Here is a 14,307-nt window from a genome sequence, read left to right as displayed (position 1 = left end):
ATTAGCGTAATCTAAACATAAGTAATGATTTTCAAACGTTCATAAACATCTGATTGGTTATCTTTTCCGAGCTTCAAATCATTGATTGGTTATACATCAAAAGACGTCACGGATAAGGTAAATGAAAAGATTCGAAGCGTGGCATCATTAGCATTGCCATAATTGTCATGAAAGTATCCGTGCGTGTGAGAGGAGAATGGTTCGCCGTGCCTTGCAAGACTGGAAGATCCACAATAAGATGGCTGGGAGAAGAGGCCTTGAGAAGATATCAGAGACTACAACCGCAAAGTTCACACGTTGATCGAATCGAAAAGGTGAGAGAAATACGAAGAACAAAAGGAGGAGCCATTTTAGATCCCGACGACTTGGTCAGAAATATTTTAGATGATAACGATTACGTTTCAGTGGGTAAGATATTGATTTTTATTCTATATTTATATTATTCTTTACGCCTTCTGTGCTTACTGAGTTGGTCTTTTTTAATCGTACTCGTTATAGTTTCGATCGTGCCCACATGGGAATAGCCGGCCAGTGAGGGACGTGTTTATTTCTGGTTTGCTATAGTCCACGCAGCAAAAGAGTTTCAGATGAAAAGGATGGAAGGAGACACGTGGATATTGACACAAGGATCACAGTAATAAAACGTTTTAAAAAACGAAAGAGATCAGATCCTTATGCCAACTTTTACGTCTCCTTCCAACCCTTTCATCTTACTCTTCCGGCTCAGGCTGACTCATGTCTACTCTTTCGCTGCGTGGACTATAATATATTATAATTATATAATAATTTGCATAATTTTGTATTCGTGTTCCACACATATTCACCCACAAATCTCTGTTCGGCTCAGAGAAACATTTCTATATTTTTACTGTATACAGTCTCCTTTTTTTTTACTATTTTCCCATAGAATTCTAATATAAATTTTTAAAATTCTAGTGTTGGAAACGGATCGAGCCAATCCCGTAACCGGACCTGCCGAAATTCATTACATACCCGAACAAGTGTATCCTTTCGTAAACACAATAAGCTTTTCTAATATTAAAAAAATGCTGTTTTTAAATTTTATAAATAAAAAAAAAATCATTATTTTTTTTAACTTAAAAACCACAGACCTGGAAAATTCAGCCTTCCAGATGAAGTGAGTAAATAATTAAAATTCTAGAATTTAATTAGATCATCCTCTTATTAAATGATTAATAAATATTGTATTAAAAATCTATAGATAATAAGAAAAGTAATTTATTTTGTTAGCATTTATAATCGTTAGTAACTAAAGCCATAAGTAAAAGGAAGTTTTCAATTAAACTTTTAAAAATTCTTGACGTAAATTAATTGTGAAATGTTTTACTTTATCGGTAGAGGATAGTGACATAAATTTGATCGTATATACGATATATTGTATCTAACTTGCATATTGTTTATGATATTCTCGTGTTTATACATAGATTATCACAGGAATAATTATGAAACCTTGTGGCATGACCTTACAGGATAAGAATTCGTAGTGCTTTTTTTTCTGTTTATAAATTCATTAGAATTAATTAGATAAGAGAACCTTCTCAGATAATTACTTGTAAATTCGGTGATAGGGTAATAATAAGAAGTAATTTTAAATTTCCAACATGTCTTTTGCAGTATATATGCTTAGATGGATGCAGCCTGGAACCTGATGCGACACGTTTTCTTCATTAAAATACATCTTCAGCAATGTTTTAAAGCTTAATTAATGCTTAAAGAAGAATTCTGTGCCATTAAGATGTATTGAATACGTTGCAAAAATAAGACGTTAAAATAATTAATTATTATTGTTTTATGTTATATTTTCATTTCAAAGTTGTTATTATAAATTATCACTAGTTAAACTGTCAAGGAAAGACCATGGATTTTGATGATTCAACTGATGAACTAACAGGGTTCATCAGTTAGCCGTGGCCTCCCTGAAATCTCTTGGAGCTTCTCATATAATAAGTATGGAGTCAAGGAAGTTCCTGGAATCTTTCCCTGATTCCTAGTGTATTATACTTTATAATAAATATTCTATATTAGAACTGGCTTTGTAATCATTCAGTACAATAATTAATCGGCTTGTTAATGTAGGAAATGCTGATAAAATTAATGATAAAGAATGATCTCCTTAATGAGATTCTTTCATCAGTTTAAGGGGGTACCAAACAAATTACAGGCTTGATTTTTCTCTAAACATGTCCTTGGAACAACGATCGCGATTATATCGAGAAGATATAACCTATTTACGCCGAAAATATTGAATGTTAAATGAACATACTTGTCCAATAAAATAATTTCGTCCATTTCTATTGGCTTGACTTCCGAGCGGATTCGTTCCTGAAAGTAAAAAAGTCAGAAATTAGCGTAATCTAAACATAAGTAATGATTTTCAAACGTTCATANCTTTGTCGTATCAGGATAGAATTGAGGCGGAGCCGGAAAGAAAGCAATCGTTGTATAATCGTAGGGTTCTTAGGGGAAAAACAGGAAGAAAATATATCGTAAAATCATTTAGCTCAGTTGCTTTCATCTCTATTAAAATTGCTCTTATTTTATAAATCTATTGTTTATTGATAGGTGTGGGAAATCCTCTTCCACCGGAGAAAACTCGAATGCTCCTGGCTCTGAGAATCAATGTGTTATCTAAAGGATACAGCGGGATCTCTTTAGAAACACTGCAACAACTAGTGGATGCCTTTAACGGTAATTTTATTCCATTAAACAAAAATTCGGGCATTAAGATTAAGTAAATAAATAAAATTTTCTATAGCATCTTGTTTGCCGTGGATCCCCGAAAAGGGAAGCGTGGGAGCTAGTGGTGATCTGGCTCCACTGGCTCATTTGGCTCTAGGTTTGATTGGAGAAGGGAAAATGTGGAGTCCCGAAAGCGGATGGGGAGAGGCTAAATATGTAATTGCTTTATTATTATTATTATTTTTATTTTAATATATACGAAATCTTATTTTGACATGTTTTTTCAGGTCTTGGAATCACATGGATTGCAACCGATTCGGCTGAAACCGAAAGAGGTATGTTACGTTTTAATCTTTATTTAATGTTTTAAAATAAAATTAAAGCTAATTATTATTATTATTATTATTATTATTAGGGAATTGCAATTTTGAATGGAACCCAATTAATTACTTCATTAGGAGCAGAAGGTAATTATGAACAATTGAAATTTCTTATAAAAGATTGGTTTGGGTTCTCCCGTTAGTGGGATCCAGTCCCATTAATTAACCCGTAGGAAGGCACCATTGCGAGTGTAATAATATTGTTTTCACCCGCTATTCTTCGCTAATGTAAATAGTGATTTATATCTTACAGAATAATTTAAATTTTTTTAAATATTTTACGCTATAGCCGTACAAAGAGCAAACATCATAGCAAGACAAGCGGATGTAGTCGCTGCACTATCTTTGGAAGTTTTAAAAGGAACCACGCGCGCTTTCGATGGAGGTGAGTCGATAATGTAGACAATATAAACTTCCGACTTTCATTAACTTGTCTTAAATAATTTTATTCGTTCAGATATTCAAAAGATTCGACCTCACAAAGGACAGATACAAGTAGCTAGAAGATTGAGATCTCTCTTACATTCCGACACCTTCCCATCCGAATTAGCGGGTAATAAATTAATAAATAAATATTGTAATATAAAAAGGTTATTAAATAAATAAATATATTATATCTCAACTTTTTTTTTCTTTAATATAGAAAGCCATCGATTTTGCAATCGCGTTCAAGATGCTTACACTTTGAGATGCTGCCCTCAGGTTCACGGAATAGTACACGAGACCATCGGATTCGTCAGAGGAATCATCACCACCGAAATGAACAGTGCCACCGATAATCCCGTATCCTTAGTTGATAATATGAAATTGCTCGAGGTGTTGATAACACGAGTACCTTATCTTAAGGAAAATTAGAACCTTGATGTGGGGACCTATCAATGATTCTTTGGTACAGAAGAATGGATCTCGTTTCTCTTTAGGCATTCAGAATATTGTAACTGCATATGTTAATGTTTTAAAAAAAAGTAAATTACTGTAACTAGATGTAATTTTGCATTAAAGTATGAAGAAATTGTAAACAAAAATTTTACTTAACAAAGTTTTTCAGTTGGTTTTTACCGAACGTGCAGAAATTATATCGGGAGGAAATTTCCATGGAGAATATCCAGCCAAGGTATAAAAAAAATCTGTGAAAATTTCTAATGTTTTAATGCATTAATTACAAATTTCTTTGCCAGGCTTTGGATTATTTGGCCATTGCCGTCCACGAACTTGCCAGCATGAGCGAAAGAAGAATCGAAAGATTAGTCAATCCGGGTAAATATTGTTTCATTTAAATATAATTTTTAAAATAAATTAAATAATTATATACTTTATTTCCTTAGCTTTAAGTGAACTTCCGGCCTTTCTAGTAAAAGACGGAGGATTGAATTCTGGATTCATGTTAGCTCATTGTACTGCCGCTGCTTTAGGTAAGAAGTCTTCAATCTCCCCAGTTCAATTATAATCTTCATTTGTGTTAATTAACGCAGAATTTATAATTTGAATTTTTAGTCTCAGAAAATAAAGTCTTATGCCATCCCGCTTCTGTCGATTCTCTGTCTACCAGCGCTGGAACGGAAGATCATGTCTCTATGGGTGCTTACGCTGCACGAAAAGCCTTAGAAGTAGTAGAAAATGTAGAGAGAGTTATTGCTATAGAACTATTAGCAGCTTGCCAGGCTATAGATCTGTTACGTCCTTTAAAATCTACATGCCCTTTAGAAGCAGTTTATAAACTAGTGAGATCGATAGTGAAGTAAGTCTACGTGTAATTTTTTTGAAAGAATTATTAAATTTTCTAATCGTAATAACTTTATAATCGATTTTACGTACAGAACATGGGACAAAGATAGATATTTAGCACCGGATATCGAAGCTGCCACAGAACTTCTGAAGGAAGAAAGAGTTTGGGAAACCGTTCGACCTTACGTGGATCGTTATTTCAACGAACAAACAGTCGAAACAAGACCATCTTCGCCCACCACTAGTTTCTCGAAATCCATGAAAAGGAAATTCGACGAACTCAACGGATCTTTAGAAGAATATTTCGGTGAAAAAATATTTAAATCCGAATGAAATTTTTATAAAATATTACCATAAAAATTTTTTCTTTAATCTTTCACTAATAAAATTTCCAAAAACATTTAAAAAAATATATATCGATTGGGGTGGTAAAGGAAGCTTCGTCGTAGACGTGGTCATTATTATCTCCATTTGTATCGGCATTACCAATCATTCTATTGACCAGAACAATTTGGAGAGGAAAAAATCCCGTCTAAAGTTGAACGTACGGCTACCATTGGGTTTCGAGGAAGTCGATGAACGATTATAAGACAACACAGGATATGTAATATCAACATATATTTCCTCATCACCACTCATCTCCAATCACTTCTAACCTAATCAACTAACTCTTAACTGTTTTGTTAAAACAATTTTATGTCAGCGACTCTCCACTTTAAATTACACCATTAGATCTTGAAGAGTTCTTAACGTGGGAGGAGGAGGAAGAGGAGGAGGAGGTATATTTTATATCCATTAAAAACAATTAAAATTTAATAAAAATGGCTGAAATTTATTGATTTTTTAATAAAAAAGAATCAAAACTAACGTTTCTGTATTTTCTTTTGTTTTGTTTTCATTATTCAATTCCTTGCTGTTTTCTACCGTGTTACAAATAAATAAAAGTCGTTGTAGTGTATTTTTTGGGTATTCTTTTAACGTTTAATCCAATCAGATGTCTATAAGAGAGCTTCGAAGAGTTGATTGCGCCAAATGATTTTATTTAATAACGGTTGAGTGTTGGTTAGTCTGCTACAGTATATTGATATCGTCGGTCGTTCCTAGACGAGCATCCTTATTCGTTAAGAGGTGAGATGACAGAATTTTAAGTCGTAAAACATCGCGTAAATTTATTAAAATACCACATTTTTCTGTTAATAATTTTACATTTTTATTTAAAGATAAGAAATGCGAGATGTTTTTTATTATTATTATTATTTTTTAAACGTTACTTAAAGATAAGTTACTGTTATCAACGGAGCAGGAAGATAAAATTTTGTCACGCTGATTTTAAAAATTAATTTAAATAATTACAGTAATTAGTCGTTGTTTTATTTTTCGATGTAGTATGAGCCTTACCGATCATTTATCTAACGTAACTACTACGATTGTCGTACCTTATCCACGTCCTGCTATCGTCTTCGCTTACGTATCTGCTATCGTATTCGTAATTGTAGGCTCACTAGGAAATCTCCTGACCATTTTAGCCTTATGGAAATGCGTCAAATTACGCCATGCCACTACAGTATTTGTCATTAGTTTATGTTTTGCGGATTTACTCTTTTGTTTTATCAATTTACCCCTGACTGCTTCACGATATATTCATCAAGCTTGGTTACTAGGTGATACCCTTTGTGTACTTTTCCCATTTTTCTTTTATGGAAACGTTGCTGCTTCTCTATTGTCTATGACTGCCATCACTATAAACAGGTAAGTGTACGTTATATATTACTATAATCTTTCTCAGAAGTTAATTAAGTTAATTATGGTGTAAATTATCGTCTAATTTACTTAATATATCGATAAATAAACATGAAATATATTCTAGTGAAAATTGATAAGAAGGAGTTTTATAACACGTAATAAAATTCATATATCGAAAAAGACAGCTTTATTAAATGATAATTTATTTTCTGGATAAGATATAATTTTACTTAAATATCAAATTAACACTAAATAATAATTACGTTTAAAAGAAAATTAAATTAAAGTATACAAGTTGCAACGATGATTCATACTCGTACGTGATAAATTAATATTAAAACGGTCTTATATTTATATAAACAAGGAAATTCTTGAGATTTTATGGAAATTTAACGAATCATCGTTATTAAATGAAAAATTACTGGAATAAATAAATAAATTATTTACGTGCTCGGCCACAGATAAGAGATAAAACAGCCATTTGGCTGTATTCTTCGACACAAAGATATCATTTATGACTAAATATGCATGTATATATAGAATATAATTTTAAAACTAAAATAATATATTTAGAAACAAATTCCTTTTATTTTTAATAGAAATGATAATAATAATAATGCTGTTCAGAAGGGGGGAAACAACAAAAACTTTTTAAAGATAATTAATTACTTCAAGGAAATTTAATCTGCCGAAAAAATATACGAGTTAAACACGAGATAATATTTTAGTTTTAAAAGAATATATTCTATATCCATAATAAATAAAATATAAGTCAAATTGTTGGTGTTTTAACTATAAACCAGCGACGTTGTGAAGTTACACAATTGATTTACTCGAGTTATTTATTTATTTTTCTAAGATTTTTATTACTAAATTTCCGTTTGAATCAATCCAACATTATCTTCTGCATGTTTTCTCTTATCTAATGCAAATATATGTTTAATTAGTGAAAACAAAATTAATGAAACTTCGAAACTTCCGGACACGAACCTGTCCGAGGTTATGGATTATATTTATAAACAGAAGTTTCTAAGTGCGACTTTTTTTATATATATTATACTACAAGCTGCAATTAATTTACAGAAAATATATTTAAATCCGAATGAAATTTTTATAAAATATTACCATAAAAATTTTTTCTTTAATCTTTCACTAATAAAATTTCCAAAAACATTTAAAAAAATATATATCGATTGGGGTGGTAAAGGAAGCTTCGTCGTAGACGTGGTCATTATTATCTCCATTTGTATCGGCATTACCAATCATTCTATTGACCAGAACAATTTGGAGAGGAAAAAATCCCGTCTAAAGTTGAACGTACGGCTACCATTGGGTTTCGAGGAAGTCGATGAACGATTATAAGACAACACAGGATATGTAATATCAACATATATTTCCTCATCACCACTCATCTCCAATCACTTCTAACCTAATCAACTAACTCTTAACTGTTTTGTTAAAACAATTTTATGTCAGCGACTCTCCACTTTAAATTACACCATTAGATCTTGAAGAGTTCTTAACGTGGGAGGAGGAGGAAGAGGAGGAGGAGGAGGTATATTTTATATCCATTAAAAACAATTAAAATTTAATAAAAATGGCTGAAATTTATTGATTTTTTAATAAAAAAGAATCAAAACTAACGTTTCTGTATTTTCTTTTGTTTTGTTTTCATTATTCAATTCCTTGTTGTTTTCTACCGTGTTACAAATAAATAAAAGTCGTTGTAGTGTATTTTTTGGGTATTCTTTTAACGTTTAATCCAATCAGATGTCTATAAGAGAGCTTCGAAGAGTTGATTGCGCCAAATGATTTTATTTAATAACGGTTGAGTGTTGGTTAGTCTGCTACAGTATATTGATATCGTCGGTCGTTCCTAGACGAGCATCCTTATTCGTTAAGAGGTGAGATGACAGAATTTTAAGTCGTAAAACATCGCGTAAATTTATTAAAATACCACATTTTTCTGTTAATAATTTTACATTTTTATTTAAAGATAAGAAATGCGAGATGTTTTTTATTATTATTATTATTTTTTAAACGTTACTTAAAGATAAGTTACTGTTATCAACGGAGCAGGAAGATAAAATTTTGTCACGCTGATTTTAAAAATTAATTTAAATAATTACAGTAATTAGTCGTTGTTTTATTTTTCGATGTAGTATGAGCCTTACCGATCATTTATCTAACGTAACTACTACGATTGTCGTACCTTATCCACGTCCTGCTATCGTCTTCGCTTACGTATCTGCTATCGTATTCGTAATTGTAGGCTCACTAGGAAATCTCCTGACCATTTTAGCCTTATGGAAATGCGTCAAATTACGCCATGCCACTACAGTATTTGTCATTAGTTTATGTTTTGCGGATTTACTCTTTTGTTTTATCAATTTACCCCTGACTGCTTCACGATATATTCATCAAGCTTGGTTACTAGGTGATACCCTTTGTGTACTTTTCCCATTTTTCTTTTATGGAAACGTTGCTGCTTCTCTATTGTCTATGACTGCCATCACTATAAACAGGTAAGTGTACGTTATATATTACTATAATCTTTCTCAGAAGTTAATTAAGTTAATTATGGTGTAAATTATCGTCTAATTTACTTAATATATCGATAAATAAACATGAAATATATTCTAGTGAAAATTGATAAGAAGGAGTTTTATAACACGTAATAAAATTCATATATCGAAAAAGACAGCTTTATTAAATGATAATTTATTTTCTGGATAAGATATAATTTTACTTAAATATCAAATTAACACTAAATAATAATTACGTTTAAAAGAAAATTAAATTAAAGTATACAAGTTGCAACGATGATTCATACTCGTACGTGATAAATTAATATTAAAACGGTCTTATATTTATATAAACAAGGAAATTCTTGAGATTTTATGGAAATTTAACGAATCATCGTTATTAAATGAAAAATTACTGGAATAAATAAATAAATTATTTACGTGCTCGGCCACAGATAAGAGATAAAACAGCCATTTGGCTGTATTCTTCGACACAAAGATATCATTTATGACTAAATATGCATGTATATATAGATATATAATACTAATTTTAAATATTTATATAATTTTAAAACTAAAATAATATATTTAGAAACAAATTCCTTTTATTTTTAATAGAAATGATAATAATAATAATGCTGTTCAGAAGGGGGGAAACAACAAAAACTTTTTAAAGATAATTAATTACTTCAAGGAAATTTAATCTGCCGAAAAAATATACGAGTTAAACACGAGATAATATTTTAGTTTTAAAAGAATATATTCTATATCCATAATAAATAAAATATAAGTCAAATTGTTGGTGTTTTAACTATAAACCAGCGACGTTGTGAAGTTACACAATTGATTTACTCGAGTTATTTATTTATTTTTCTAAGATTTTTATTACTAAATTTCCGTTTGAATCAATCCAACATTATCTTCTGCATGTTTTCTCTTATCTAATGCAAATATATGTTTAATTAGTGAAAACAAAATTAATGAAACTTCGAAACTTCCGGACACGAACCTGTCCGAGGTTATGGATTATATTTATAAACAGAAGTTTCTAAGTGCGACTTTTTTTATATATATTATACTACAAGCTGCAATTAATTTACAGAAAATTAATTGCATTTAATTACCGAAATTTAACTTATATGACCTTTACACAAATTCGTGTAATTATTTTCTTTATCGATAAATTACACTTCAGATTATATATATATATATATAATAAAATGTTTCTATAAATTGTAGAAATATATTGATAATTTAATAATTGTTTGCAGATATGTATTGATCAACCATTATACCATTTACTCTAAAATCTATCAGAAACGTTACGTGGCCATCATGATAGCTTTCATCTGGTGTTTCAGCTTTGCCATTTTGATACCGACTCTAGTTAGGTCCTGGGGATATTTCGGTTACGATCCCCGAACATTTTCGTGTACAATTTTGTCCCTAAAAGGGCGATCTTCCAAGAAATTCCTCTTCGTCTTCGGATTCTTACTACCCTGCATCGTCATCATCATCTCTTACTCCTGCATATTTCTAAAAGTAATTATTCAAAGTTTCGGATATATTTTTTTAATTATTCGGTTTAAAATGTAATTATAAAATATTTTACAGGTTCGTCGAAGTGGCCAGAATGTATCTTCTCACGTTTCCAGTAACAATAGGAATGCCGAAAGACAAATGTCTCAAAGGAAAGACGAATTGAGGATTACTAAGGTCATGTTAACTGTATTTTGCTCATTTCTAATTTGTTTCCTACCCCTAATGATCGTCAATGTTTTCGATTCGGATATAAAGTAAGTTATCTGATTTCATTTTCAAGCATTTAATGATGATAAAATTAACTTAATAACGTTTAAACTCGTGTAGGTATCCAACCGTGCATATACTTTCTTCAGTTTTGGCTTGGATGTCTTCAACAATCAATCCATTCATCTATGCTGTAATGAATCAGCAATATCGTCAAGCTTACCTTCGTTTATTATGTCCTCGTTCTAGATATTGCAGTTCACCCGATTTGAAAGTTTCAACAAGATCCGGCAGCTCCGTTTTCATGGACATGTTTAATAATTCTGGAAAGAAGAAAAAGTTATGCTCCACTGACGATAACAAATCCAATTCAAATTGTCATCTGTAAATTATAACAGCGAGTAGAAAGAACAATATCTAATCTCAGCTTTGTTATTATATAAAATTTTTGGTATTTGCTAACGTCGGTGGCATATTACAATAGCCTCCGAGTTATAACTGATGAATTTTTTTTCGAAATTACATTAAAAATAATAATAATTTTTATAAATAGAATAGTGAGAAATCCGGTTAACCACTGTAAAGACTGATTTAATAAAAAAGAAAAAAAATTGTTAATGCTAAAACTCGAATAAAATCTTTATTAAGTCCGACTCCATTCGGGATACGATACGTGACCACTTCTATCTCCTCACCCCTTCGATCTTTAACTACGAAAATTTAATAACATCTATCCCCATAATACACAAACCTCCCTGCGAAATTTCGGAAATTTTCGACAAAAAGCACAGGAGTTATTAAGCTTCAAATTGAACAAAATCATGCCCCACACACACTAACATCCATACATACAGAATCCTCCTTCCCAAATTATTTGCATTTCTCGACGTTTCAAAGTCCAAAAAATGTCAAAATTTTGGGGACCATTTTTTCCACTGATCGCTATACATCCCCTCTGTTATATATGATAGCCGGAAAAGTAATACAACTGAATTCGATTGTATTTTAGTTTCCATCAATTGTGTAAAAGAAAATACGGTTAACCGACTTTTGGACCTCCCTGTAGTATATAAATTTCTTCATCAATAAAAAATGTTTAACAGAGACAAGAAATACAATGTAATAAAGTGTAAGTGGGAACACGCTTCTAAAGGCGCAGATCCTCTTCAGAGTGTTTTATTAAATATAAAAGTTTATGTACAGTACAATCATGAAAATTCCACGTACAATTTTAATTGTTGAAGTAATTATAATTCTTCTTTGGACGTATATAGACTGCAATGTGTGTTTTGGGTTAAAGTTCAACGTTTAGTACATTCTAGTGACCAATATCCGTTATTTTCTAGCGAAATTTTTTACTAGTCGGTTGAAATACAGTGTATATAGTGAAATGCAGTGAAATACAGTGCCTGTTATAAGTTGTCTCGACCAGTTATAGTCTTTTAAACACAGTTATTAATTAAACACGAGAACACTGCTTAACGTTTCGTTATCACTTTGACCACGATGGACGTCACTGTAGTTGTTCTATGCACTTTAACCGAAGTGGAAGAACGAATCTCTAATGGTGTCGAAGTATACGTCCGTAAATTTGGATGAAAAGTGAAGTCCAGTCGATTAAGTCGTAGCCGGGTGAAAGGTAACTTCGGGTGGCCGTGTCGCATTCGGTGGAAAGTCGAAATCCGCGTAAGAATTCCTCGGCAGAAAGAAAGGTTATGTTTTCCAGCAGCAAAACAACCTTTTCCACCAAGGTTTTTTACGCTCGACGGATTCTTCCACCATTTCTTCGGACTCCTTTCTGTCTAGTTCCGTCTCACGTGGCCTTGTCTCCACCGTCCATTCCGAAACTTCGGGGTATCGCCGCTCCAGATAATGGACGAGAGACGAAGCGCTATCGTCCGGAGTTACGACGAACACCCGTTTGACGTCGGGTGTATGCGACTCCTCCTCCGCATCTTTCGGAAGAATCCGTATTACACCAGGCGCCATTCTCGGGCTCGGCATGGTCCGTGGTGTGTCACTTCTTCAATTCTTTGAAATTATCCATTCTGCAAAAAAAACGAGCGACTGTTGTGAAAACAGAACTTGCATTAAGAAATATTCCTATTCTAATACAAAAATGATCGTTTTAATTCCTTTTAGAAAAGAGTATTATAATAAAATCTCTATTTATTATATATAATTATTTCTAAAGAGTGCTTTTGACGGATCATTACACCAGTTTGTCTCGAGCCTTTTACTCGTCCTCGCAGACACGAGCTACTATAATCAATTCACATAGAGTTAGGATATGCTCGAACACTATGGAACTGTCCATAAATTATGTCCGCATTTTTCTTGAAGCTTTTACTCTCTCCCATTTCGTCCAGGCCTTTGCAAGTTTCCATAACTTCTCCCCACTTCGGACGGTCCAACAAAACCTTTATCTTCTGTCTGGTGCACCGTTGAAAGTACTTGCTTGTATATATGTTATGGGCCATTATGAATAATGAGGAAAACGATGCCGCAGTCGGATAAATATTGATTCATTTACTGGGACATCGCGCGACTTTGTCGTATCAGGATAGAATTGAGGCGGAGCCGGAAAGAAAGCAATCCCTGCATCTGTTAGGCACAGAAGAAATGACCCTTGTACACGACGGACGTGGACAGCTGAACTTTGCACTTGCCACCACAAGAGGCTATCTTGTTCCTACCGGCAATGGGAAAGACGATCCTTGCACTGATGGGTACGGAGAGACGATCCAAAAAGAAAACAATCGCCATCGTTTGCTTTGTTCCTTATTCGCGTCTATTTTTTGTTAGGCACACGAAATGCTGTTTTTGTTTTTGACAACAAGGCTCTAAATTTCGCGACGCGCGCTCAGTGCCATCAGAGAGCATGGACACTGTCACTTTAATACCTCTGTATATTGACGAAGAAGTCATAGACTCATTACATTTTTGGATTCCTCATTGCAATTAATGGAAAATGACAAAGTTTTATCAAAATCGGCTCATTAAATTTTGAGAACGAACACAATTTTGTAAGCCACATAGAAGAGGCTCCACCTCAATTACTTTCTTCATTAAAAATTATTTATTTTTGTGAATTATCATAGACCTAAGCCATACACGTAATGTTATTAAAGTGTCATGTTTGACTCTTAATATCTCAAAAAGCAATGAACCGATTTCGATGAACTTTAACACATTTAGTGTCCATGATGAGTACTACGGATCTTTTCAATTTTGAATAATTCGTTGAATCGTTTTGGACTTACCCAATGGGCATTTTGTCTTCTAGATTTACGAGATAATAGCGATACCAAGCTTCATTAAGTCCGACCCCATTCGAAATATGACCATGGGCCGTATTCTGGTCACTATCTCTGGTCTCTCATCTCTCGCAAGCCGGTCGCTGATTGGCTAATCCAAATGATTAGCCAATCAGCGACCGGCTTGTGAGAGACGGTGACAGTGACCAGATTATAAATGCGAGAATA

The 14,307-nt window shown here is 32.6% G+C and overlaps 2 protein-coding genes across 3 annotated transcripts; both read left to right on the top strand.

The window, feature by feature from the left end:
• Nucleotides 1–163: 163 nt before the first annotated feature.
• On the top strand, nt 164–5,394 carry LOC111631746 (histidine ammonia-lyase-like). Its single transcript, XM_023376053.1, is given in 16 exon segments — nt 164–408; nt 937–1,003; nt 1,111–1,138; nt 1,636–1,678; nt 2,359–2,709; nt 2,777–2,916; nt 2,988–3,035; nt 3,116–3,167; nt 3,370–3,465; nt 3,538–3,633; nt 3,724–3,863; nt 4,129–4,194; nt 4,259–4,337; nt 4,406–4,492; nt 4,575–4,818; nt 4,898–5,394. Coding segments are annotated over 16 exon segments (2,019 nt in total). The 5' UTR covers nt 164–167; the 3' UTR covers nt 5,139–5,394.
• Nucleotides 5,395–5,636: 242 nt separating this feature from the next.
• LOC111631745 (protein trapped in endoderm-1-like) lies at nt 5,637–11,582 on the top strand. Of its 2 annotated transcripts, none has more exons than XM_023376052.1 (5): nt 5,637–5,933; nt 6,192–6,554; nt 10,345–10,615; nt 10,688–10,869; nt 10,943–11,582. In XM_023376052.1, the coding sequence occupies exons 2-5, from the start codon at nt 6,193–6,195 to the stop codon at nt 11,208–11,210; spliced, it is 1,083 nt and encodes a 360-aa protein (XP_023231820.1). In that variant the 5' UTR covers nt 5,637–5,933; nt 6,192; the 3' UTR covers nt 11,211–11,582. The 2 variants fall into 2 exon arrangements, with proteins under 2 accessions (XP_023231820.1, XP_023231819.1); XM_023376051.1 differs by lacking the exons at nt 5,637–5,933; nt 6,192–6,554 and adding exons at nt 8,282–8,452; nt 8,711–9,073 and having other exon boundaries at nt 10,943–11,580.
• The last annotated feature ends 2,725 nt before the right edge of the window (nt 11,583–14,307 follow it).

The sequence above is a fragment of the Centruroides sculpturatus genome, unplaced genomic scaffold (genome assembly GCF_000671375.1).
Source record: "Centruroides sculpturatus isolate CEXI.00-Female unplaced genomic scaffold, Cexi_2.0 scaffold705, whole genome shotgun sequence".
In the NCBI taxonomy this organism is placed as follows: Eukaryota; Metazoa; Arthropoda; class Arachnida; order Scorpiones; family Buthidae; genus Centruroides; species Centruroides sculpturatus.
Note: the sequence above shows the minus strand (reverse complement) of the source record. Positions and strands in the feature narration are given on the sequence as shown.